The sequence below is a fragment of the Rhinatrema bivittatum genome, chromosome 7 (genome assembly GCF_901001135.1).
Source record: "Rhinatrema bivittatum chromosome 7, aRhiBiv1.1, whole genome shotgun sequence".
Lineage (NCBI taxonomy): Eukaryota > Metazoa > Chordata > Amphibia > Gymnophiona > Rhinatrematidae > Rhinatrema > Rhinatrema bivittatum.
Window position 1 is genome coordinate 266,279,700 of NC_042621.1, and position 24,917 is coordinate 266,304,616.

The window sequence follows — 24,917 nt, forward strand, 5'->3', positions numbered from 1 at the left end:
GATAAAAGTATCTGGCTAACTTTAAGATAGTCGGGTACTAATACTACTTAACACTTTCATAGCATTACTCGACATTTGTGATGGTGACGGTGGAAGCCATCCCATTTCAGTTATTGATGGAGGAGGATGCCAGGCATAAAATGCCTGAGATCCTCCATTTCGTGGAGCCTCCTAATGAAATTGTGGTGGACCCAGTACATGAGATCCTTAAGGAGTTTCTGCTGTCGATATGAGAACACCCCCTCACAGAGCCTCGTCTTAATAAGAAGGCAGACGGGGTCTACCTTGATAAGCGTCAACTGCCTCACCAGTCGGTGGTGGTCGAATCCTCCCTCAAGAGGGCCAAGTGCGCTCAGAATCATTCCTTGGCACCCCTGAGGAAGGACCATAGATCGATGGATGCTCTTGGGAGGAAGGTGTTTCAAGGCATCATGCTCATTGCCCGCATCGCTGCCTACCATCTCTACTTGAGCCAGTACTCACGGGTCATCTGGAACAGATGCAGGAGGTGGCCAAGCAGCTGCCTCAACAGCAGGAGGACACCCTCATCTCGCTGGTGCATAAGGGCCTGGAGTGCAGAAAACACAAAGTCTGTGAAACATTCGATGCCGTTTTGAAAACATTGTGAGTCTCTGCAGCGTGAATCAGCACCCACAGAATGGTATGGCTGAGGACCTTGGATCTCCAACCAGAGGTACAGGAACAACTCTGACGTGCCGTGTACTGGAGAGAATCTCTTTGGAGATAGGGCGGGGAACGTTTTGGCCCTGCTTTGCGACCGCCATGAAACTCTTCAATAACTCTCCGCCAGTATTCCAGAACCATCCTCCTCTTCTAGGAGGCCGACGTGACCGGGGCCAAGGAAATCTTTCTTTCGCCAAAGGAAATACTGTCCTCTGCCCCCTCGCTTCCGTCAGTACCTTCAGGGCTCCTGTGACTGTCCTAGCCAGCAGAGAATCCCCAAGCCCCAGCTGGCCCCTCAGTCAACACCGGGGACGGGGTTTTGACTGCGTCATAGGGAACATATGCCAGTTGCCTGTACCTGGGACAATGAGCCCTCTGGTCAGGGGAAGGTTGTGGTTCTTTGCGAACCAGTGGCCCAGTATAACCTTGGACCACAGGATTCTGTCCATTGTCCGTCAGGGATACAAATTGAACCCATTGGGTGTCCTGCCAAATTACTCTCCGTGCCCGTTTTGGGGCCGGTAGCACATCAGGGAGGTACTACTTGTGGAGCTCTCCTCTCTCTTAACAGCCAGAGCAGTCGAGCCTGTACCACCATGGCAAAGAGGACAGGGATTCTACTTCAGGTATCTCCTGATTCCAAAGAGAACAGGAGGACTCCATCCCATCCTGGACCTAAGTGCCTTGAACAAGTTTCTAAGAAAAGATGGGTTCCCTGGGCACCTTGATCCCCCTTTTTCAAAAAGGGGACTGGCTATGCTCATTCGACCTAAAGGATGCATACACTCATATCAAGATCTTCCCCGGTCACAGGAAGTATCTCCAATTGTCGTTGGAAAACAGCACTTCCAGTACTGAGTGTTGCCCTTCGGGCTTGCGTCAGTCTCACAGGTCTTCACAAAATGCTTGGTCGTGATGGTGACGCATCTCTGCAAACTGGGAGTGTATGTTTTCCCATACCTGGATGATTGACTGGTCAAGAGCATGTCTCAGGCAGGGGCCACCAGGTCCATGCGCTTGACCATCATTCTCAACTACCCAAAGTCCCATCTCAGCCTGTCACGTCAGTTGGATTTTATAGGAGCTCTGCTAGACACGGCTCAGGCCAAGGCCGTCTTACCTCGCCAAAGGGCCGTCGCCTTGATGACCATCGTGGCAGAGATCCAACAGAGCCAGCAGGCCTGGCAGATGTTAAGGTTGTTGGGCCATGTGGCCGCAACCATCCATGTCACTCCTTTGGTACGTTTACACATGCACAGAGCCCAATGGAACCCGAGGTTGCAGTGGCGCCAGGCCACTCAGAGCCTCCAGGATTGCATCTGAGTCACCCTGTCTCCAGGACTCATTGTCCTGGTGGTGGGAACTTTCAAATCTGGAACAGGGGATCTCGTTTTGAAGTTCCCAAATTGTCCTACACATGGATGCTTCCACCCTGGGGTGGGGGGTTCATGTAGATGTGCTCACCACTCAGGGTCTCTGGTTCGCCCAGGGAACACTCTTGTGAAATCAGTTTCCTGGAGTTTCAGGCGATCAGATATGCACTATGGGCTTTGAGATCGGCTGTCCAACAAAGTTGTCCTGATCCACACTCACAACCAAGTAGCTATGTGGTATGTCAATAACGAGGGAGGCACAGGATTGTACCTCCTTTGTCAGGAAGCAGTCCAGATTTGGTTGTAGGTCCTGCCCCATGGGATGGTGCTCAGGGCCATGTACCTGGCTGGGAAAGAGAACATGGTAGCAGACAGGCTGAGTCGAGCCTTCAGAACCCACAAGTGATCCCTGGACCAGGGAGTAGCGAATCAGATATTCTGCCTCTGGGGGAGCACGGACATAGATCTATTTGCGTCCACCTGCAGCAGGAAGGTGCCTCAGTTATGCTCCCTGTACAGGTCAGACAGCAAACCAGCCTCAGATGCCCTCTCCCATCATTGGGGCAAGGGTCTTCTATATGCGTATCCTTCTATTCCCTTAGTGGCGAAGACTCTTTTAGCTTCGCGAGGACAGGGGGATTATGATCCTCGTAGCCCCTCATTGGCTGAGACAGGTCTGGTTTTCACTCCTATGGGAGTTGTCGATCCGGAGACCGATCAGTCTGGGGACTTCCCCAGATTTTAATCACACAACATCAAGGCCGGCTAAAGCATCCCAACCTCCAGGTCCTGACACTTGCAGCCTGGATGTTGAGAGGTTTATCCTGCAGCCGCTTGATCTTTCAGAGGATGTGTCTCATGTCCTGGTGGCTTCTAGAAAGCCTTCCATTAGAAAGTCCTATGGACTGAAGCGGAGGGGGTTTTCTGTATGGTGTGAGCAGAAAGGCCCTAGATCCTTTCTCCTGCCCCACTCAAAGACTGCTTGACTACCTCCTATACTTATCGGAGGCTGACTTAAGGACCAACCCTGTTAGAGTTCATCTCAGTACAATTGGTGCATACCACCACGATGTAGATGTTACACTCATCTCTGTACAGTCTATAGTTGTATATTTCATGTGGGGCCTGCTTCAATTGAAACCTCACTTAAGGCCTCCCGCTGTGTCTTAGGACCTCAACACGGTGTTAGCTCAGCTGATAAAAGCACCTTTTGAACCGCTGTACACCTGTGACCTGAAGTACCTGATCTGGAAGGTCATATTTTTGGTGGCGGTCACCTCAGTATGCAAGGTTAGTGACTTATCCACCTTACACTGGTTTATCATGGCAGGATGGTCTTGCGTACGAACCCTAAGTTCCTGCCTAAAGTGGTAATAGACGTCCATCTTAACAAGTCAATCGCCTTGCCAACATTCTTTCCCAGGCCCCATTCACACCAAGGTGAACGAGCACTGCACAGTTTGGACTGCAAGAGAGCCTTAGCCTTCTGTCTGGAGTGAACAGAAGCCCATAGACAGTCCACCCAACTTTTTATTTCTTTTGATAGGAATAGGTTGGGCGTTGCCATTGCCAAACAGACACTATCAAACTGGCTAGCAGATTGCATTTCCTTCTGTTATACCCAGGCAGGACTGCATCTTGGGAGTCATGTCTTGGCTCATTCTGTTAGAGCCATGGCAGCATCAGTGGTCCACTTGCAAGTAGTTCCCGTGGAGGAAATCTGCAAGGCTGCAATGTGGAGTTCTCATTCACATCTCATTACTGTCTGGATAGGGATGGCCGATGTGACAATAGGTTCGGCTAGTCTGTCCTTCAGAACTTGTTCGAGGTGTAGAACCCAACTCTCCCACCTAGGGCCCGTTGTTTGGGTTCAGGCTGTTTCCTCTGTAACCAACAGCACTGGTGTAGGGACTACTATCCTGCTTGTCTTCTGAGAAAGCAGAGTTGCTTCACTGTAACAAGTGTTCTCCGAGGACAGCAGAATGTTAGTCCTCACGAAACCCGCCTGCCACTGCATGGGTTTGTTCTATTTTTTGTTTTAATTATAATTCTATGTTACAAGACTGGAGAGGGAACCCGAGTGGACCCGTAGTATAGGGCATGCTGGGCATGCTCAGTGTGCTTAGTCAATGTTCTAGAAACTTTGACATAAGTTTTCTGTATCAGGGCTCCATCTGATAATGTCACCGATGTGTGAGAACTTAACATCCTGCTGTCTCCAGAGAACACCTGTTACAGGTAAGCAACTCTGTCTTCCCCACGTATGTATGCTCCTAATTTTAAGCAGTTACAGGAGGAAACATTATTCGCGTATCTTTCATTAGGACTTGTCTGATTTTTCATGCCAAGTGAGCACATTTTAAAACATGGGTGCAGTTTGAGCACTTAGTCCACTAGTTTGCCCAGTCTATCTCTAAGTCATCAAGACTCCTCTGCATCTTCAGCCTGCACTCCCCTCTAGTTTAGCCAGACTCTTCATTCAGTCAATTTTTGGCTATAATTAGTTTTATTCTGATTTACACCTGGAAAAGAGCAGAAGTAAATATGTACAGGTAACAGCCCGCCATGCGCTGCATTCGCTGGTTTTAAAGTTAGTATTTACATGCATAAATGTTGGCCCCACTCTGGAACACCCCTGCCGACCCCAAGCCCCTTTTCTTCACATGAGTTTTGTTACCAGCTCACAGGCATATACGTGCGTAATTTGCTGATTTCAAAATGAGTTACTTGCACTCGGCCCATATACTCACATATATGGGCTTTTTAATGTGAGCAACTCTTTTAAAATTCACCCCTATGTGCACAACTTGGTAAATTAAGAGATCATCATACCATAGAGTTCAGTGCCAACTGTTTTCAGGTAAATAAAACTCAAAAATATAATCCTAGGTCTCCTTATTTTTCATAGAAGCTCATTTAAAAACCACAGAGCACTTAGAAGTTTGTGAATACAGTGGGCCCTCGAGTTACAAACAACTCAGGTTACGACCAACTTTTCAGGTTTTGAGTTATGACCAAATTTCTAGTTACCACTAAAATTTCCGGTTTTGAGTTACGACCAAATTTCGAGTTATGACCCATGCCGCGTGCAGTTTTGTTTTTTTTTTCGCGGATTGGTTGTAATTGGCCCTTTGTTACTGCCTATCGCACTCTTTTGGTCTTGGAAAGCGGGACTTCCACAGAGATTGGCTGGCTAGTGTTGCTGCTGCTACCAATGGGACCTGTTCATCCTAGCCGCATGTGGGCAGAACCGGCACGGAATTGCAGCAAACATCAGCATCAGGGGACAGCATTCAGCTGGCAAGGTACAGTAGTTGTGCTCAGAAGTGGTGTGGAGGGGGAAATGAGTTTCTGGAGGGCCAGAGATGTGCTTAGAAGTGGAGGGGGAGGGGGAAAAGAGTGTCTGGGGTTGGTGGTTTTTTTGGTTGTACACCTTTTTAGATGTGTTCAAAATGGTCCCAAAGATAAAGAAAGCAATCACAATTGAAAAGAAGAAGGAAATTAAGGAAATCCTGAAAAAATGGACAGAGCTACAAACATTTGTAGAGAAGACCCACCCAGACAGAGGAAAAGCCAAACATTGCATTCATTTGCTTAATGATGTCATGTCATACTACAGAACAGTGTTGAAGAAAAGACAGAAACAGACAACCTTAGACCAGATTTTAGTTGCGAAAGGGTTGAGACCAAGAGATCCAGAAGCAGGTCCTAGTGGGCTGCAGACTCCCCCCAAGGAGAGAAAGGATACCAGAGAGCCAGATTCCAGATGTTCTTATGGAATGGGACTCTCATTCCGAACAATAACCACCTTCCATTTCGTCCTCCTCCCTCCTCCCTGTTGCGTCCGTCAGTCTCAGACGGCTTCTCCCCGTATGCCTCACCTTGTTCTTGGCTCCTCCCACTTACCTTGGGAAAATGGCTACCGCCACATCTGCAAGCCACCCTCTCCAGCGTCCCTGGAACGGCTATGGTGTTGCCTTCCGCCATGTTCCTCCCAAGGGCCTATTAGGGTGCGCGCGCACGCACTACCCATGTCTTTATTCCAGCAATGGAGCGAACCTCGGGGGCATCCCCCTCAAGTGACGTCACACCATCCGGGTATATAGCCTGTACTTGTTTGCTAGCTCGTTGAGTTAGCAAGTACTGGATTTCGGATTGGTCTCGGCCGGTCTAAGCTACTCTGCCGCTTCCGTGCTGTCGCTGGAAGCTCTCTCTCTGCCCTTTGGGGTATTGACTAACCTGGGTACCTGCTCCTCGGGGGCCCTCTGCTTTATTTCAGGTGCCTTACTGGGATCAGGTACTCGCTCCTCGAGGGCCTGCTCTCACTGCCTCGATGCCTGTACCATCTACTTCAACCTGGTGGAATCGCCAACCTACAGCTACCATCTAGTGAGTAATCTAACTCTGTCTGTCTCATCTACCGCATTACCTTGCCTGGGAAATCCACCCAAACACCGCTAAACCATAACACTCCCTTCCTGCAAACCAAAGATGTCAACTTTTATATAAATAAATAAAAAATAAACTTGAATTGTTGTTTCTGGTAGGCTAAGCACATTTTATAACTTTTTGGTGAGTACGCTAGGGAAGTATTGGTGTTTTTGATAATTACAGACTTTATACAACCATTTTTTACTATAGAAATGGTTAGATAAGGGATGCTTTTGGGAGGTTTGGAACGCATTATGGGTTTTTCCATTATTTCCTATGGAAAAAATAGTTTTGACTTACAACCAACTTGAGTTACAACCAGCCCTCTGGAACCAATTGAGTTCATAAGTCAAGGGTCCACTGTACTTATCACAACATGCAACATCAGATCCAGACCCAACATAGGCAACATAGAAATGACAGCAGAAGACCAAACGGTCCATCCAGTCTGCCCAGCAAGTTTTGCACCTTTTTTTTTTTCCTCATACTTATGTTACTCTTGGCTCTTAGTAACCTTTTGGTTCTATTTCCCTTCCACCGCCACCATTAATGAGAGAGCAGTGTTGGAACTGCCTCTAAGTGAAATATCTAGCCCAATTAGGGTAGCAATCGCCACAAAAAACAAGCCACACCCACGCCCACCTGCCCACCCAGACTAAATAATTCAGTCCTTGTTGGTTGTTGTCTGTATATAGATCCACCTTGCTTCATTCCCCCTGCCGTTGAAGCAGAGAGCTATGCTGGATATGCGTGAAGTATCAGTCTTTCTCCCCTGCCGTTGAAGCAGAGAGCTATGCTGGATATGCATTGAAAGTGAGGTATCAGACTTTCTCCCCTGCCGTTGAAGCAGAGAGCTATGCTGGATATGCTTGAAGTATTAGTCTTTCTCCCCTGCCGTTGAAGCAGAGAGCTATGCTGGATATGCATTGAAAGTGAAGTATCAGGTTTATTTGGTTTGGGTAGTAGCCGCTGTAACAAGCAAGCTACTCCCCAACTGCTTTGCTCTGGCCGACGTGACTATTATAAATGGATACTTCCATAGTATTGGATGTGTGGGGCATGTGATGGAAGATTGATTGGGTTACATTTTCTTTTAAGTTTAGCAATTTGTAGAATTTGTATTTTTTTAAATTGAATTGTAATCATCTTTGAGGGTTAATGAAAAGCAGGTAATCAAGTAAATCTAAATACATTTATTTTTTACTATGTATATTTGTATAATCTAAAATATATTATTACCTAGAATGATTTTTTTGTGTTTTATTTTGTGCATTTTAGGGGAACTTAACACATTGTTTCTTTTCTTGTTTTAGTTCTGAGACTTTCTACTAATGCAGGCCAGTGGAAAGAGCCAGCTAGCAAGGTTACCCATGGACTTGTTAATATTAGGTAAGGATAAAATGAGGGCATTTTCAAAACTTAACACATTTATTTTTGTAAGTAGTTGGCCTTACTTTGTGTTTGTACTTCCTCTTTTATAAAATGCAGATTCTACTTACATCTAATTAATAGACTAATATGTTTTATTGTAGCACTGGAAAGGATGCTTAGTGCAATATGTATGTAAATTGTACACACCTTTTGCATACTTGCAGGTGGTCTTTATATTATGTAGACATATCTTCTAATAGTCTCCTATTTTCCTACCTGGTGTCCTTACAATAAGTGATTAATTCCTTTCTGAAGTTTTGACTCTCTCCATTCATCTGCTAATAGAAACATAGAAACATAGAAATGACGGCAGAAGAAGACCAAATGGCCCATCCAGTCTGCCCAGCAAGCTTCACACATTTTTTCTCTCATACTTATCTGTTTCTCTTAGCTCTTGGTTCTATTTCCCTTCCACCCCCACCTTTAATGTAGAGAGCAGTGATGGAGCTGCATCCAAGTGAAATATCTAGCTTGATTCGTTAGGGGTAGTAGCCGCCGCAATAAGCAAGCTACACCCATGCTTATTTGTTTTACCCAGACTATGTTATACAGCCCTTATTGGTTGTTTTTCTTCTCCCCTGCCGTTGAAGCAGGGAGCTATGCTGGATATGCGTGAAGTATCAGTCTTCTCCCATGCTGTTGAAGCAGAGAGCCATGCTGGATGTGCATCGAAAGTGAAGTATCAGGCACATTTGGTTTGGGGTAGTAACCGCCGTAACAAGCCAGCTACTCCCCGCTTTGTGAGTGCGAACCCTCTTTTCTTCTCCCCTGCCGTTGAAGCAGAGAGCTCTGCTGGATGTGTGAAGTATCAGTTTTTCTTCTCCCCTGCCGTTGAAGCAGAGAACTATGCTGTATATGCATTGAAAGTGAAGTTTCAGGCTTTTTTGATTTGGGGTAGTAACCGCCGTAACAAGCCAGCTACTCCCCTCTTTGTGAGTGCAAATCCTTTTTTCCACATTTCCTCTTGTTGTTGAAGCTTAGAGCGATGTTGGAGTCACAGTAAGCATGTGTATGTTTATTTAATAAGGGTATTGACTCCAGGCAGTAGCCATCATTCTGGCGAGTCACCCACTCTTCATTGGCAATGTGTGTGTTTCTTTACGAACTAATATATTACTAATATGTTTTCTTGGATATTCTGACTCTTACTTTCTCCCAAATATGATCATGTAACTCTTAAAATTAGTATTGACCTGTGTATAAGCCAAAGGAAAAAAAGTCTCTTTGAGACTACATATCTATTAAACATATCAAACAGTAGGAGACTTGCAAGTCATGGATGGAGACTGCACAAAAGTTCTGTGTATGAAGATTTCCAGACACTTTACTATATCATGTGAATAAATGAAATCTACTGGTTCATGTTGCATTTTACAAAGGGGAATGTCAATAGGCATAGATCTTCAGGGGCTTGGTCTTTTATTTCTAGCTTGTTTTGACAGGCAATGTGGGTGATTTCATTCATGTCTACATTTAAAGTAGTCAAATGACCTGTGTATAAGAGCATAAGAAGTTGCCATACTGGGTCAGACCGGGGGTCCATCAAGCCCAGCATCTTGTTTCCAACAATGGCCAATCCAGGTTGCAAGTACCTGGCAAATACCCAAACATTAAGTAGATTCCATGTTACTAATGCCAGTAATAGCAGTGGCTATTCTCCTCCAAGAACTTATCCAAACCTTTTATAAACCCAGTTACAGAAACTGCCCTAACTACATCCTATGGCAACAAATTCCAGAACTTAATTGTGCACTGAGTGAAAAAGAATTTTCTCCAATTTTTTTTTTTTTTTTTAAATGTGCCACTTGCTAACTTCATGGAGTGCCCCCTAGTCCTTCTATTATCCAAAAGAGTAAATAACCGATTCACATTTACCCATTATCATGATTTTATAGACCTGTATCATATCCCTCCTCAGCTGTCTCTTCTCCAAACTGAACAGCCCTAACGTCTAGCCTTTCTCCCCAATATCCTCATTATCCTCATTATCTATCTCCCCAACATCCTAATTAGTGAACACAGAAGAAAAGAATTCATTTAGCCTTTCCGCAATGGCTTTATCTTCCCTAAGAGCCCTTTTAACTCCGCGGTCCAACCAACTCCCTTTCAGGTTTCCTGCTTTGGATATATTTTAAAATGTTTTTATTATGAGTTTTTGTCTCTATGGCCAACTTCATTTCAAATTGTCTCAGCCTGTCTTATCAATGTTTTACACTTAACTTGACAATGCTAATGCTTTTTCCTATTTTCTTCAGATGGATCCTTAGTCTAATTTTTGAAGGACTTTTTTTTAGCTATAATAGCCTGTTTCACCTCCCCTTATAACCATGTGGTAATCATTTGGCCTTCCTTCCACCTTTCTTAATTTGTGGAATACATCTGGACTGTGCTTCTAAGATGGTATTTTTAAACAATGTCCACACCTTTAGTGCCCATTTAACCTTAGCAGCTGCACCTTTTAATTTTTTTCTATTTTCCTCATTTTATCAAAGTTATCCTTTTGAAAATTTAGAGTGTGAGCCGTACATTTACATGTCTCCCTTTCAGTCATTTGTTCAAATTTGATCATGTTATGATCACTATTGCCAAGTGGCCCCACCACCGTTACCACTAAATCGTGCACTCCACTAAGAGTTAGATCTAAAATAGCTCCCTCTTTCGTCAGTTCCTGAACCAATTGCTCCATGAAGCAGATGTTTATTCCATCCAGGAACTTTACGTCTCTAGCATGTCCTGCTGTTACATTTACCCAGTCAACAATGGAGTAGTTGAAATCTCCCATTATTATTGCACTACCAAATTTGTTAGCTTTACTGATTTCTCTTAGTATTTCATCATCCATCTCATCATTTTGGCCAGGTAGACGGTAGTATAATCCTATCACTATACTCTTAGCCAACACACATGAGATTTCTACCCATATAGATTCTACTGTACATTTAGTCTCTTGTATGATCTTTATCCTGTTGGATTCTGTGCCCTCCTGGACATAAAGTACCACGCGCCCCCCCCCCCCCCCCAAGTTGATCCTCCTTATGATTGCGATATAATTTGTACCCTGATATAGCACTGTCCCATTGTTTATTCTCCTTCCACCAGGTTTCTGATATGCCAATTATGTCTCTCATCATTCAGTGTTATATACTCTAACTCTCCCATCTTACTTCTTAGACTTCTGGCATTGACATACAGACATTTTGAAGTGTAGTTTTTGTTTGTATTAACAATCTGCTTTTCAGTTGATAGGGATAATTTGGTCTCCTTTAGCTCAGGTGATCCTTTACTTATACGCATATGGACTACTTTTGCTTTAATTGGAACCTCTCTGTTGGGATGCCCTAACTCTCTTGTTTCATTAGTATCCTTCGAAGATACCTCCCTCCAAACCATGCACTGCTGAACAACTGTTGACTTTCTCCCTTGTTCTACCTCAAAAGCTGCTCTATCTCCTTTTTAAATGTTAACACCAACAGCCTGGTTCCACTCTGGTAAGGTGGAGCCCATCCTTTCAGAAAAGACTCCCCCTTCCCCAAAAGGTTGCCCAGTTCCTTACAAAACTGAATCCCTCTTCTGGGCACCATTATCACATCCATGCATTGGGACTCCAGAGCTCTGCCTGCCTTTGGGGACCTGCACATGGAATAGGGAGTATTTCAGAGAACGCCACCCTGGAGTTTCTGGCTTTCAGCTTTCTACCTACAATCCTAATTTTGGTTTCCTTAACCTCCCTTCTACATTTTCCTGTCATTGTTGCCCACATGTACCATGATAGCCAGCTCCTTCCCAGCATTGTCCAAAATCCTATCTATGTGATGCTTGAGGTCCGCCACCTTCACACTAGGCAGGTAAGTTACCAGGCGGTCCTCACGTCCACCAGCCACCCAGCTATTTACATTTCTAATAATTGAATCACCAGCTAATATGGCCTACCTAACCCTTCCCTCCTAGGCTTTAGCCCTGGGAGACTTGACTTTGGTGTGAGAGGACAATGCATTATCTGGAGAGCAGGTACTTGCTACAGGGTTACTTCCTGCTATGCCAGGGTGAAGCTTTCCAACCAGGGGACCTGTCTGATCCAAGACAGCACCAGGGCTGCCAAACTGGAGTTGGGACTTGGCTACTATGTCCCTGAAGGTCTCATCTATATACCTCTCTGTCTATCTCAGTTCCCAGGTCTGCCACTCTAGCCTCCAGAGATCTGACTCTTTATCTAAGAGCCAGGAGCTCTTTGTACCGGGTGCACACATACAACTCCTCACCTGCGGGTAAAAAATCATACATGTGACACTCGATGCAATAGACTAGAAGGACCCCCTCTTGCTGTTGGATTGCTTCTTTCATCTTAATTTTGTTGAATTCCTAGTTAAGTTTAGGTTGCTACGGGAGTACAAATGAGGTTGGCCCAAAGCCCTACAGCTCTGGGACAACCACCTCTCCTCCATCAAGCAACTCCTCAACCAAATGCAACTAGCACTCAACACCAACAAAACTGAAATGCTATTAATAAACCACAAATCCGCTGATTATAAGCATCACCGAAACCTCCCTCCAACAAACACATCCCCTCCTCATAAAAGAGGTCAGAAACCTTGGCGTCATAATAGACAATGAATTAAAGCTTAAAAAATTCATAAACACAACCATAAAAGACAGCTTCTACAAACTCCATGTACTAAAAAAACACAGACCCCTCCTTCATCTACAGGACTTCAGAAGAGTCCTCCAGGCACTCATACTACCCAAAATAGACTATTGCAATTCCCTACTTTTAGGTCTCCCAGCAACCTTACTAAAGCCCCTACAAATGCTCCAAAATGCCACCGCCCGAATCCTCCTAAACACAAAAAAAAACTGAACACATCACCCCCATCCTAAAAAACCTACACTGGCTTCCTTGTACAATGCAGAATTCACTTGAAAAGCCTCTCCCTAGAACACAAAACCCTACACAACCAACATATAAACTGGTTCAACACCTCCTTCCACTTCCAACTCCCCGAAGATCCACAAGATCCGCCAATAACAGCACGCTACCCATAACCTCCCTGAAACTCACAAACCTCATCTCCACAAAAGAACGTGCCTTCTCTCTTGCATGCCCTACCTTCTGGAGCACAATGCCCCCAGACTTAAGGCTGGAACCCAACACTCAAACCTTCAAAAAAACCCTGAAAACCTGGCTCTTCAAGCAAGCCTACCAATAACCCCCCTGTCCCTTCAAACACTCAATCCCTTCCCCCCCTCAAGCACTTTTCTGTAAATAATATGCCGCCTATACCTTACAGTCACAATCAGGCCGATACAGTAAGGAGCGGTAGGAAGAGGTGCGTTAGTGCTGGGCGCACCCGCGTTTGCCGCACGCACAGTTCGGATCACCTACCACTCGATACTGTATTTAAATAGCATGCAAATGAAAGCCGCGTCCAAGAAGCGTCCGTGAAGCGTTAGGCCCGCGCAATCCATTTTACTGTATAGAGCGCTATACAGCGCCTATATAGTATCCTGGGTGCGCTGGTACCTGTCATTTCAAATGTCATTTCAAATGACGTTTAAAATGACAGGTACCAGGAAGTGGATGGTTCTCCTACGCTCGGGCATCGGGGATTGTGAGTCCTCTCTCCCCCCTCCCGAAGCAAGGCGCAGGGCGAAAATTAAAACAAAAGTGAATAAAGTGTAATAAAAGTAAACTTACTGCATGTGAATTTTCTTTGAACAGTCCTCTCTCTCCTCCTCCCGAGGCACGCACCGCGGCTCCCCTGCCTCCCCGGGGACAGCCGGCGGTGAAAGCGGCTTCCAGCAGCCCCCGCCGGCGAAGGTGAATGAATGTGCGCCTGTGCGTACAATTTGGGCGCTCAAGGCATGAAATCACGACGTTTGGCGTCACGGCGTGTGACGTCGGCGTTCGCTAATGCACTGCCTTGAGCGCCCAAATTGCATTCATTCACCTTCGCCGGCGGGGGCTGCTGGAAGCCGCTTTGGCTCCCCTGCCCCCGCCGGCAAAGGTGAATGAATGTACGCCTGTGTGTGCAATTTGGGCGCTCAAGGCAGTGCATTAGCGAACGCCGACGTCACACGCCGTGAAGTCAAACGTCGTGACGTCACGGCTTGAGCGCCCAAATTGCACGCACAGGCGTACACAGGCGTGCATTCATTCACCGCCGGCAGGGGCTGCTGGAAGCCGCTTTCGCCGCCGACTCCCTCCGCCTGGATGAATGCACGCCCGCCGTCTCCCTCCGCCTGGATGAATGCACTGTATCAGCCTGAATGTTATAGTTATTCGTCACATTGTTATAGTTACTTGTTCCTATCTACTCCTAATCTCTTGCATTCCTACCTCCTTCCTGCCACCTAACTACATAGCAATTACTGATTGTTATTGTTAAGTTTGTTAATCAATTTGTTACGATGTAATTTCCCTTCCTCCTTCCTAAGTTATACTGTAAACCGATGTGATGTGTCAAACGAATGTCAGTATATAAAAGCGTAAAATAAATAAATAAATAGAATTAGTCCTTTAATTTATAGGTGTATTCACTATTAATCTGTTAGTGGCCTACAAGGGAATGATTAAACTCTCATAAGAACATAAGAACATGCCATACTGGGTCAGACCAAGGGTCCATCAAGCCCAGCATCCTGTTTCCAACAGTGGCCAATCCAGTCCATAAGAACCTGGCTAGTACCCAAAAACTAAGTCTATTTCATGTTACCGTTGCTAGTAATAGCAGTGGCTATTTTCTAAGTCAACTTAATTAATAGCAGGTAATGGACTTCTCCTCCAAGAACTTATCCAATCCTTTTTTAAACACAGCTATACTAACTGAATTAACCACGTCCTCTGGCAACAAATTCCATAGTTTAATTGTGCGTTGAGTGAAGAAGAACTTTCTCCGATTAGTTTTAAATGTGTCACATGCTAACTTCATGGAGTGCCCCCTAGTCTTTCTATTATCTGAAAGAGTAAATAACCGATTCACATCTACCCATTCTAGACCTCTCATGATTTTAAACACCTCTATCATATCCCCCCTCAGCCGTCTCTTCTCCAAGCTGAAAAGTCATAACCTCTTTAGTCTTTCCTCATAGGGGAGCTGTTCCATTCCCTTTATCATTTTGGTCGCCCTTCTCTGTACCTTCTCTATCGCAATTATATCTTTTTTGAGGGCTGGTGCAATACTATGATTTAGATAGGAGCCTGATTGATTTTTAATGAAAAAGTGTCTCTTGCCTATAAATCAAAGGATGAACTAGGTGTGGGTGGGAGGGAAAGAAGACACTAGAATTAACTCCATCTGGCTTGCTTATTATCTTAGACACACACAAACCCTAAAGAATATACTTCACTATTTCATCTCTTTCCAAATTTTTAAAGTCCTAAGATTTCCCAACACAATACTTACCAATCCATTTCAGCCACCAGCAGGATGATCTTCTCTCAATGCTGCCACTGGATTGAGAGATTTGAGTTTCGCGTGCCATTTTGGTCCTTCTCTTCTGCAAGGGGTGCGGGGTCCCTGGAAGCTGGGGCTGTGGAGTTCGAAGCCTGGATCGCTCGATCTGATCTCTGGAGTCCTCTCCCGGAGGTTTCTGGGAAAAGTATGCAGATGAGCCTTCCAGGCCTCTTCTACTACCCATATAGTAATGATGTAATTTTAAAATTAGGTAAAATGTATTGGCTTATATGCACGTATGTATGTTAGATATTCAAAAATTATCATTTTCCAACTGCAGCTTCTTTATGATACATTTGACTGTATTTGGTTTTGTTTTTTTTTTTAATTCTAGTATGCTCAAATTATCACAGACACCCAAATGGCTAAGTAGAATACTGTGCCTTTAGGATTTTGGGATGTTGATTCAGTAAATGTTTTTTCTTGAATTGTGGTAAGTGAAGTAGATCCTTAGTACGAATTCTTTACTTTTCAGCACTGTAGTGTTTCCCAGTTGCTACACTGTTCTAGACAGGATAGTCAAGCTAGGGCTATGGGAAGCAAAGTTGATGGTATTGTGGATCGAAGTAATAGTATTGAGGATTCAGGAGTCATACTGTTGAAGAGATATGCACTTCATTGTTTTATACAGAGCTGAGAGCATGATGAAAACTAGCTTAGTCTGAAATATTTTACCTCACCTCAAGTATTCCTGGCCTTCCAGGGTAGGTATGCTCAATCATTTTACATCATGATGAAGGCTCTATCAGTTTATCGAACCATCTCTTCACATACTGGACATATCCTCACATACTCTTTTTTGTAAATCTGGTCAGCTGATCATCTTATTCATAGTCCAGATCTTGACTGGTCATTTTTTCATCTAACATAACTTGTCCTATGGTCAAGAAATTTTTTGTAATACTTGAAATTAGTCTCAGAAACAGAAGTACAGAAAGATATAGATTGCCATGGGATTATATTTTTGTATAAGGCAAGCTTAATTTTAGATTCTAAAATTAAGCAATCATAGTGCTGTTCTCGTGTAGTTCAACAATCCATTTTGGGGCTGCTAGAACATATAGCAAAAGGGGCAAAGTGAAATGTTAGAAATTTGTTGCGCATAGCCCATTTCGTACAAGCTGGTGACTGAGAGGCTTTACAGTCAGTTAAATATAATATAGGAAGTTTTTCAGTGGTGACATGTTACTAAAGGATTGAATCTAATTTTCAAAAGGTTTTTTAAAATTATTTTTTTGTGCAATAGATTTTGAATAAAGACACAGATAAAATATAGGATGGTAGGTTAGAAATGGTTAAATGATATAAGCTGTATTGCTTTCGCATGAAACAGTTTGTAGACCATAGCGAGCAAGAGACTGCAGACTGATGATTAAGCACATGCAGAGACTGATACCAATTCCTGCAGATTTATAAATATTAAGCTATATATTTGTGTGGTTTGCACCTTTATGTACACCTGTACATAACATTTCCATAAAAGTGTTGCGACCGTCGCTGCCCGACGTCTCCACTCCACCCATCTTACCTCTTTGGTGACTCCCTCTTTTGTTGATGAAAGTTTGGCTGCCGCGGCATCATCTTGCCAACCTCTTCTGGCGTCCCCAGACCGGCTAGACGCTGCCTTCCGCCATGTTCTCCTGAGGCCTAAGGGCGCGCGCACGGTGCGGCCCCGACTCAAGTACCAGCTGTGGCGCGAACCTCAGGGGCGTCCCCCTGAGATGACGTCATCATCACCAGATATTTAAGTTCTCTCGTTTTGCTAGCTAATCGAGTTAGCAAAGGGTTTCCTACCTAGCTGCCTCCAGGTATCGCTGCGGTTGGGATTCGCTCTCCGCTTACCTTGCTACTCTGCCTCCTCGGACTTTACCAGGGGTACCCGCTCCTCGGGGGCCTCGCTCTCTCTCTCTTGCTTTTCAGGTCGCAGTCTGGAAACCGGTACTCGCTCCTCGAGAGCCCATGTTCCCGGACCTGCTACCGAATATAACTTCTGCCAGGAAGTCACCGCTGCTTACAATACCAGTGAGTTACCATCTCTCTCTCAGAGCTTTCCCTGGAACCAGGTACTCGCTCCTCGAGGGCCTACTTCATTCCAGCTCCTGGGCTTTTCCAAGAGACTATTGTGTGAGTGTTACCATCAAGGTTCTGTTCCTGAACTCTGCATACTCTGCCTACTCACTATCTCAGTTTCTCTACAGCTCAGCCATCCTGGGATCACTGTTCCAGTGCCTGAGGGACTACAGCCCAGCCTCTGGTGGTTCTCTAAAACGGTTTAATAAAAGAAGTAGTGTGTGTCTGTCTCCCAACTCTGAGCCTGACCGGTGGTCCCTCTCGGGATCGTCCCCTGTGGGCGTGGTCATCTGCCACCGGCCCAAAGATCCACCCACAATTATCACAAATAATAACAAAAAGCTTGCAAATTATATGTGATCTCATACATTTTTTGAATTGGGATTGTAATGTATATGTGAAATTTATCCAAAAAGATCACACATCCAAAATCATCAAAATGTTATTTGTCTGTTCCTAAGAGTTATTTCCTGATCATGCATGCCAGAGCAGTCCAGATAAGTGGATTATGTCCTCCTGACAGCAGATGGAGACAGAAACTAAAAGCTCACAGCTGACTTCACCCCCCTTAGAAAGGTTTGGTGCTGCCTTCAGCGCTCTAGTATTTGTCTCTTGCAGATAGTGCAAAAGTGTTGTAGCTAGGAGTAGGCTGCTCCCAGGAAAGCTTTAGACCCAAGTTCTGGTGGAGTATAGGCTGAGTCCTGGGCATTCTGCAGGCAATGGTCCTGTTAGATTGATTCTCCTTTCCCCTTGAGAAATGACTCAGTTGGGGGTCTAAGTTCCCACACCAGTGGGTCAAGTACCAGGTAGTCCCTACTGATTTTGTTCCTTGGTGAGTAGGCAACAGAGTCTACAGACAGGGCTCCAATGATTTCCCAGATAAAGTAGGCTCCTATATTATCAGTCTTCAATAGTCTTCAGACTGATTTCCCTGGTAGAGCGGGGCCCTAGGGCAACAGTCTTCAGACTGATTTCCCTGGCAGAGTGGGAGTAGAAAAGAGGAGAAAAGAAGGATGGCACCCTACCTTAAGCAAAACTGGGTGGGTTCCCCAGTTCAAGCCCTGGCCCACCAGTCTTCCCACCACTGTGGGGGGAAGACAGTGCTATGGTGCTCATGGAACAGGGCCTGATCAGTGTGCTGACTCTGCAACCACCTTTTCTCCTTGCATGTGCTGCTAGGAAGCCAGTCAACTTTTTGATCCAGCTTCAGATAACAGATGGTTGCAATAATTAACTGTACAAATTCTGGAATCATCACAGCTGTGATGAGTTTCTATGGTGATAATTGAGTTTAGTGAAGCAAACTGCAAGTGTCTTAGAAGCTGGAGTTCAAACTACAAATGGTAAGAAACAATGCCTTTCTCTGGAATTTATGTATAAAGGATATATAAGGAGTAGCTAGCTTGCTGATTGTCTCTTTTCAACTTAAATCCCTCCAAGCAATGAATTGTCCCAAGTTGATTTGGATCAAAGAGACCAATTTAAAAGAAAAGGAAGAAATACTCAGAGAATAAAAACTAGAACCGGCAATGTCCAATCAGAAGTTCAAAGCAATCAAACAGCCACGCTAATGATCTATTAGAGAAAAGGTCTCATGTCCTGCAGAAAATCTAAGCTAAACGATATTTCAACAGGTCACTGGGTGGCAGTGTAATAAGGGAAACATAAAAAATGCTGTGAAAACAGAACAGTCCGTGTTCCTGTTTTGGCAGGATTAGCAACCAGTTTACTGCTACTTTGGGCTAAAAAAAAAGGATATTTATATAAATAAGGCAAACATGGCAGACCCTTTACTTCTCTCTTCCCTCCAATAGTGGAAGGGAGAAGTGTCATGGAGGGAGCCACAGATTTCCCCTCAGGCATGGTGAAGTCTGAACAGCTCCAGTTGGCTATAGAATTGTTATTATAGCAGGTGCCCTCCAGACATGTTGGAGCTTATCTCGCCGATCCTCTCTGATAGTGGAATGATTGAGATAATGGCCTGTAGAACCAGCTCTCTTCCCCTTTACATAAAAGAGGCTTCCTAGATGGGTTGGTAAATCCAAACTAAGCTTGTGCTGCTGTGAATTTATTATTTATTTATTTAAAATATTTGTATACCGCATATCAACATTTCTATGTGGTTTATTATAAATACAGTTATAATTGGCTCGACAGACAAACCATGGGAACATAATATAAGAAATATAAAAAAGAATAAAAATAAAAGAATAACATTTAAAAAAAAATAAAATAAACTTAAATTACTTAGTGACTGTAGCTTGTTTTAAAAAAAAAAAAAAAATCTCAGGGTGTTTCTGCTTGTGCAGCATCTTTGGATTTCTCCTTGAACGCTTCTCAGGTTCCCTCATGGAAGAAGCTCCTTAGTGTGGGACACCTGATTCCAGTCTTAAGGTAGCCAACACTATGAGGGATTTATACACCCCTTCCTAGGGAAGAGAAGGATAGGGTATGGGATTGCCAGAGGGGAGTTGCTCTCATTTTTTAAGACCTCAGTTGGTGGAGAAAAGCAAAATGTTCAGGAAGCCCTATGACAGAAAGGGGTTCCGCTTCAACAGTCTTTTTATTTTTCCCCTCTAAAATGTGTCCCTCCAGGCTGCTATGTTCAATGCCCTTATGACTCAAATCCTCCTGCATTAGAGTCAGCATCTCTCATTCCCTGTATGTACCAGGATCAGGCCAGACGGTGGGTTATGTCCCCCGTCCAGCAGATGGAGTCAGAGCAAACTTCAGAGGGTGCTGGCATATAAGCTGGTGCAACCCTCCTAGATCCTCAGTATCTCTCTGACTCCAGCAGATGTGAGGAGGGGAACCCGTTGCTTCCCCTAGCTAGTGGCTTTGTTCCACATTTTTTCCTTATTCTTCTTAGTATTTTCATCTCAGGTTGGATCAAGCAGTTAAAAAAAAAAAAAAAAAAAGGAAAGGCTTTATTATTTAGTAGAGAGGAGGTTTGGGCTTGCCGCCCTAATTCTTCTTGCCATCAGGACTGCCTCTTCATTATTTTTCCTCTCTTCTCCTTCCTGTGCTTTCCCTCCACGACTCTTCAGTCTCCTCGGGGGAAAGTTTGTTTGGTGAGTTTCTGTGTTATTTTTTTTTCCCTTGGCAGCTTTGGATTTAGCTGTGAGGAGGTGGATGCTGGTGGTGCCAGCCGCTCCCCTACCCTCGGTCGCGGTCTCTTCTCCCCCCCCCCCCCCCCCCCGCGGCCCCGCGACGCGCCAATTCCCTGGGGTCGAAGCGGCACGGAGGCTTTCTTTCCCCTGCCGCTCCTGGGGGGAGGACTTTGAGTAGAGCGAGGGCGAGGCAGGTCTGCTCCTCCCGCGGCGCGACTCCCAGCATCGCTGCTTCAGTACCTCGTTCCCGCCCCCGGGCCCTTCGCGATGCAGCGCGCTCGCTGCCCGTCCTGCGGTGGCCCGGGACAGGGCGGCTCACGGGAAGGTCCCTGCGGGGGGGAGCAGTGCTTGTCTCCCCCCCGGGGAGACAAGCACTGCTCCCCCGACGATTTCGCCGCCGCGCTCAGAGCGCCGCGCTCCTCAGGGAGGAGCCCCGCCCCCTCCTTTGGCGGGAGCGGCGGCCATCTTAGAATTGGAGAGCAGCGTGGGATCCGACCCGGAGGAGACTCAGGATGAACTTTTGTTTCTGGCACCGCCGATCCCAGATCCGGGTCCGCTCCCATCCACCTCCGGACCCCCCAGGGACCCTCTAATTCCCCCTCCCCCAGTGCCTCTAGGATTTTCAGCTGACTTTGTGGTGCTCATGCACCAGGCCTATCTCCAAAGTCTTCACCCTACGGGGGGGGGGGGGGGGTCAGCTGCGGTTCCCTCGCCGGCCAAGTCCCCAAGGATCACAGGTGCTGCGGCGGCGGTACCAGGGGTCGCGGTGGGGGGACCCAGGGTGCCCCTGGGCCTTCCGTTGTCCCTGGGTGGGACGTCTCCCTTGCCGGACCCAGGGGGGGACCCGGCATCGCAGGGGGATGATGAGGCGACCTTGGCAGCCCACCTGGAATGTGACGACCCTCGGGTGCTCCGGATTTTTCGCAAAGAGGAGTTGGCGGAGCTCATTCCCCATGTTCTTCAGGAATTGGACCTCGATCCCCCCGTTAAGCCACCGGCTCCCCCGGTCCCCTCTGTAGCTTCCTCCACCAAGAAGGGGGATCCAGTGCTGGCGGGCCTGTGTCCCCTGGCCAGGACCTTTCCTATTCATGATTCGTTTCTCCAGCTTCTCGTGAGAGAGTGGGACACTCCGGAGGCGTCCCTCCGGGTCGGCAGAGCTATGGACAAGCTCTATCCTCTCCCTGGTGACTTCCTGGATCTCCTTAAGGTTCCTAAGGTTGACTCAGCGGTGTCCGCTGTCACGAAGAGAACCACGATCCCGGTCACAGGGGGTACAGCTCTTAGGGATCTACAGGACAGGAAGTCAAGCATCTGCGGCCGCCGTTGCGTCAGCTTTGCCCTTCCTGGAACCTCAATCTGGTGTTGCAGGCTCTCGCGGGACCCCCCTTTCGATCCCCTGCATCAGTCCTCTCTCAAGGACATCACTCTGAAAGCGATTTTCTTGGTGGCCATAGCCTCGGCGAGGCGCATCTCTGAGCTCCAAGCTCTTTCATGCAGAGAACCCTTCCTTCGGTTCTCGGACTCGGGGGTCTACATCCGGACAGTCCCTTCGTTCCTGCCCAAGGTGGTTTCGGCGTTCCATTTGAACCAGGTGGTGGAACTACCGTCCTTTCCACCAGACGCCCCTAAATCTGTCAGGCGTCTAGACGTGAAGCGAGTTCTCTTACGTTATTTGGAAGTGACAAACGAATTTCGCATCTCCGATCATCTCTTCGTCCTCTGGTCCGGGAATAGAAAGGGCCACCAAGCGTCAAAGACTACCGTTGCGCGCTGGCTCAAGGAGGCGGTGGCCTCGGCATACATCGGCTCCGGGAGGGATCCTCCGGTAGGAATCAAGGCCCATTCCCTGCGAGCCCAGGCCACCTCCTATGCGGAGTCTCAGCATGTCTCCGTTCAGGAAATCTGTAGGGCAGCGACCTGGAAATCCTTGCACACGTTTTCCAGACACTACCGGCTCCATTCGCCGGCAGCGGAATCAGGCTCTTTTGGGAACAGGGTTATCCGAGCAGGGTTCTCAGGGACCCACCCGGTTTAGGGAAGCTTTGGCACATCCCACCATCTGGACTGATCCTGGTACATACAGGGAAAAGAAAATTATTCCTTACCTGCTAATTTTCGTTCCTGTAGTACTAAGGATCAGTCCAGACGCCCGCCCTGGTCGTGTTCGGATCTGGGGGTATACCTGCTCGAATTCTCTCTCTCCTGTCCTATTGTTCAGCCTTCTCCTTCTGGACTATTTATCTGTGTGTGTTTTGTATCAGTTGTCAGTTCTCTTTGCAAGTTGCATAGTTGTTGTTGCTCACAGTTTTATAGTTTGACATTGTGGATATGCTTGATCCATCCTCCTCGGTCTGTCCAGTTTTTCTGACTTGGCTTTGATATTCTCGATACTGAGGATCTAGGAGGGTTGCACCAGCTTATATGCCAGCACCCTCTGAAGTTTGCTCTGACTCCATCTGCTGGACGGGGGACATAACCCACCGTCTGGACTGATCCTTAGTACTACAGGAATGAAAATTAGCAGGTAAGGAATAATTTTCTTGTAGAGGCCATGATGACCTTTCCTGCAGGTAACAGTGTGCAGGAGGGAGGTCTCTGTCCTTCCTACTCAGGGACCAACAGCTCTCGGACGGATTCACATCTGATGAGTCACACACAAAATGGAGGTAAGTGATGCTGGGAGTTCCTTTTCTAGATCCACTATCCAGCCAGGTCAGTGCCAGTTCAAGATGGAGCCACAGAGTTTACAGCTCTGCCTCTCGGGAAACTCCCCTCAGAGTGACAGCCACTGCAATCTTGACCTTGTTCAGTTTTATCCTCTCTAAAAACGGTCTTGTGGAGTGGTTCTGGAAGTTTAGGGATCAAAATTCAGAGGTAAGCTAGAAGTAAATATCAGAAGGTTCTCCACCTCTCACCCTCCAACCAAGACCTGTTCTGGTTGGGGCCATTTCAGAAGCTAAAAGTAATCTGCTGAGACAGCTTGCGCTCCTTCTCAGGTAAGTATTCCAGGACATTGAATTTGACTGGGACATTTGCCTCCTTTTTGTGGGCTGCTGGGTTCTAGGTATGTTCCTTCATGGAAACACTTGAAGTCTTCTGCACTGGGTGCTGCAACACCACTAGGGGGACTTCCCTGCCCCCTCAATATAGGCCTCATGGACAACAGTATTAAACTGGTTTGGTCAGTCACAGGTTTTGGGGTACCATCTCTTCCTTGAAAAGAGGTCAGGGGCGTCATACTATGATTTTCAGAACTTCTAACTGAGGCGATGAATTATCTTATTCTTGTGGTCCCCATAAAGAATGGCAGACCTTTTCTTAGGTGGTTCCTACAGGGGCATTCCCTTTTATTCCCTCCAGGGCTTACTACCAGATGTTTATCAGATGCTGTATCCTGGATCTCTCACTGGCAGCTATGAGGCTCTCCCCTTGTGTTAACCAGGACTCCAGAAATCTGTTGATCAAGGAGTAGTAAAGGCCTCCCTTTGCATGGAAGGAATCTTGTACTTACTTTAGTCAGATATCTGACTATTCAGGGCTGAGGTGGAGTAGGAAAGCCCTGGATTATGCAGCTACAGAAGCCCTTTGCTAACTGCTGATTATCTCAACTAGCAATTAGTCCTATAGTCCTCTGCAGTAAGGGAAACCTTTATGTCTCCAAAGAAGAAAGATGACCTTAAGGCTTTGGATATCATGGGCTCAAAACTTCACTTTTGTCCAGTTCTTCCATTCCACATACACCCTGAGCAGGGTCTGTTGTGCAGGTCCTAGACTCCCAGGCAGTGGATCTGAATATAGTACTTTAGGTACAGACCCGTGTGCACCTCATGTAATTTGCTCTCCTCTCAGGGGTGATATTCAGCAGCCAAGCATCACATGACTATTTTTCCTCCCTCTAGGGAGGTTATAAGGAGCTTAAGCAGGTGAGTTTTCACAGTTCCGGCAGGGTCTATATCTTGAGTTTTCTTCATGGTTCTTTTACGCTGTAGGCATGAGCCTTATAGGTGAAAAGGGGAGTTATGATCAGGGCAGCAGAAGCAGGGACAGGAATCCTAGTCAGACCAGTGGGTCAAGATCTAGGCAGAGGGCCAGAGCCAGCCATCTGGCATTCCAGAAATCATGACTTCTAGCTCAGAAAGCAGTCCAGGCAGTAACAGTAAATGTAACGCCATTATTGAAGTGAACAAACTGAGGGAATCTAGTAGCCCTCAGGTTCCCTGATAAATGAGTCAGATTTGGTCCCGTAAAAGACCTAGCAGCAGTTTTTACAGTCAACAGCATCATCGTACAGACAAATGTTTTGAGTTGACATTTTGGAGACCCTGAAGTGAAGGACCAGAGGAAGTGGCTTTGGCCCTACCTTCAGT

The 24,917-nt window shown here is 46.2% G+C and overlaps 1 protein-coding gene across 5 annotated transcripts in view; it reads left to right on the forward strand.

Annotated features, from left to right (window-relative positions):
- The window catches only part of ARMH3 (armadillo like helical domain containing 3), a 791,613-nt gene that overhangs the window by 564,312 nt on the left and 202,384 nt on the right, over window positions 1–24,917 (forward strand). For all 5 annotated transcript variants that reach the window (XM_029610203.1, XM_029610204.1, XM_029610205.1 and 2 more), the window contains exon 23: window positions 7,802–7,877. In XM_029610203.1, coding sequence (XP_029466063.1) covers window positions 7,802–7,877 — 76 coding nt within the window. The remainder of the gene's footprint in view (window positions 1–7,801; window positions 7,878–24,917) is intronic.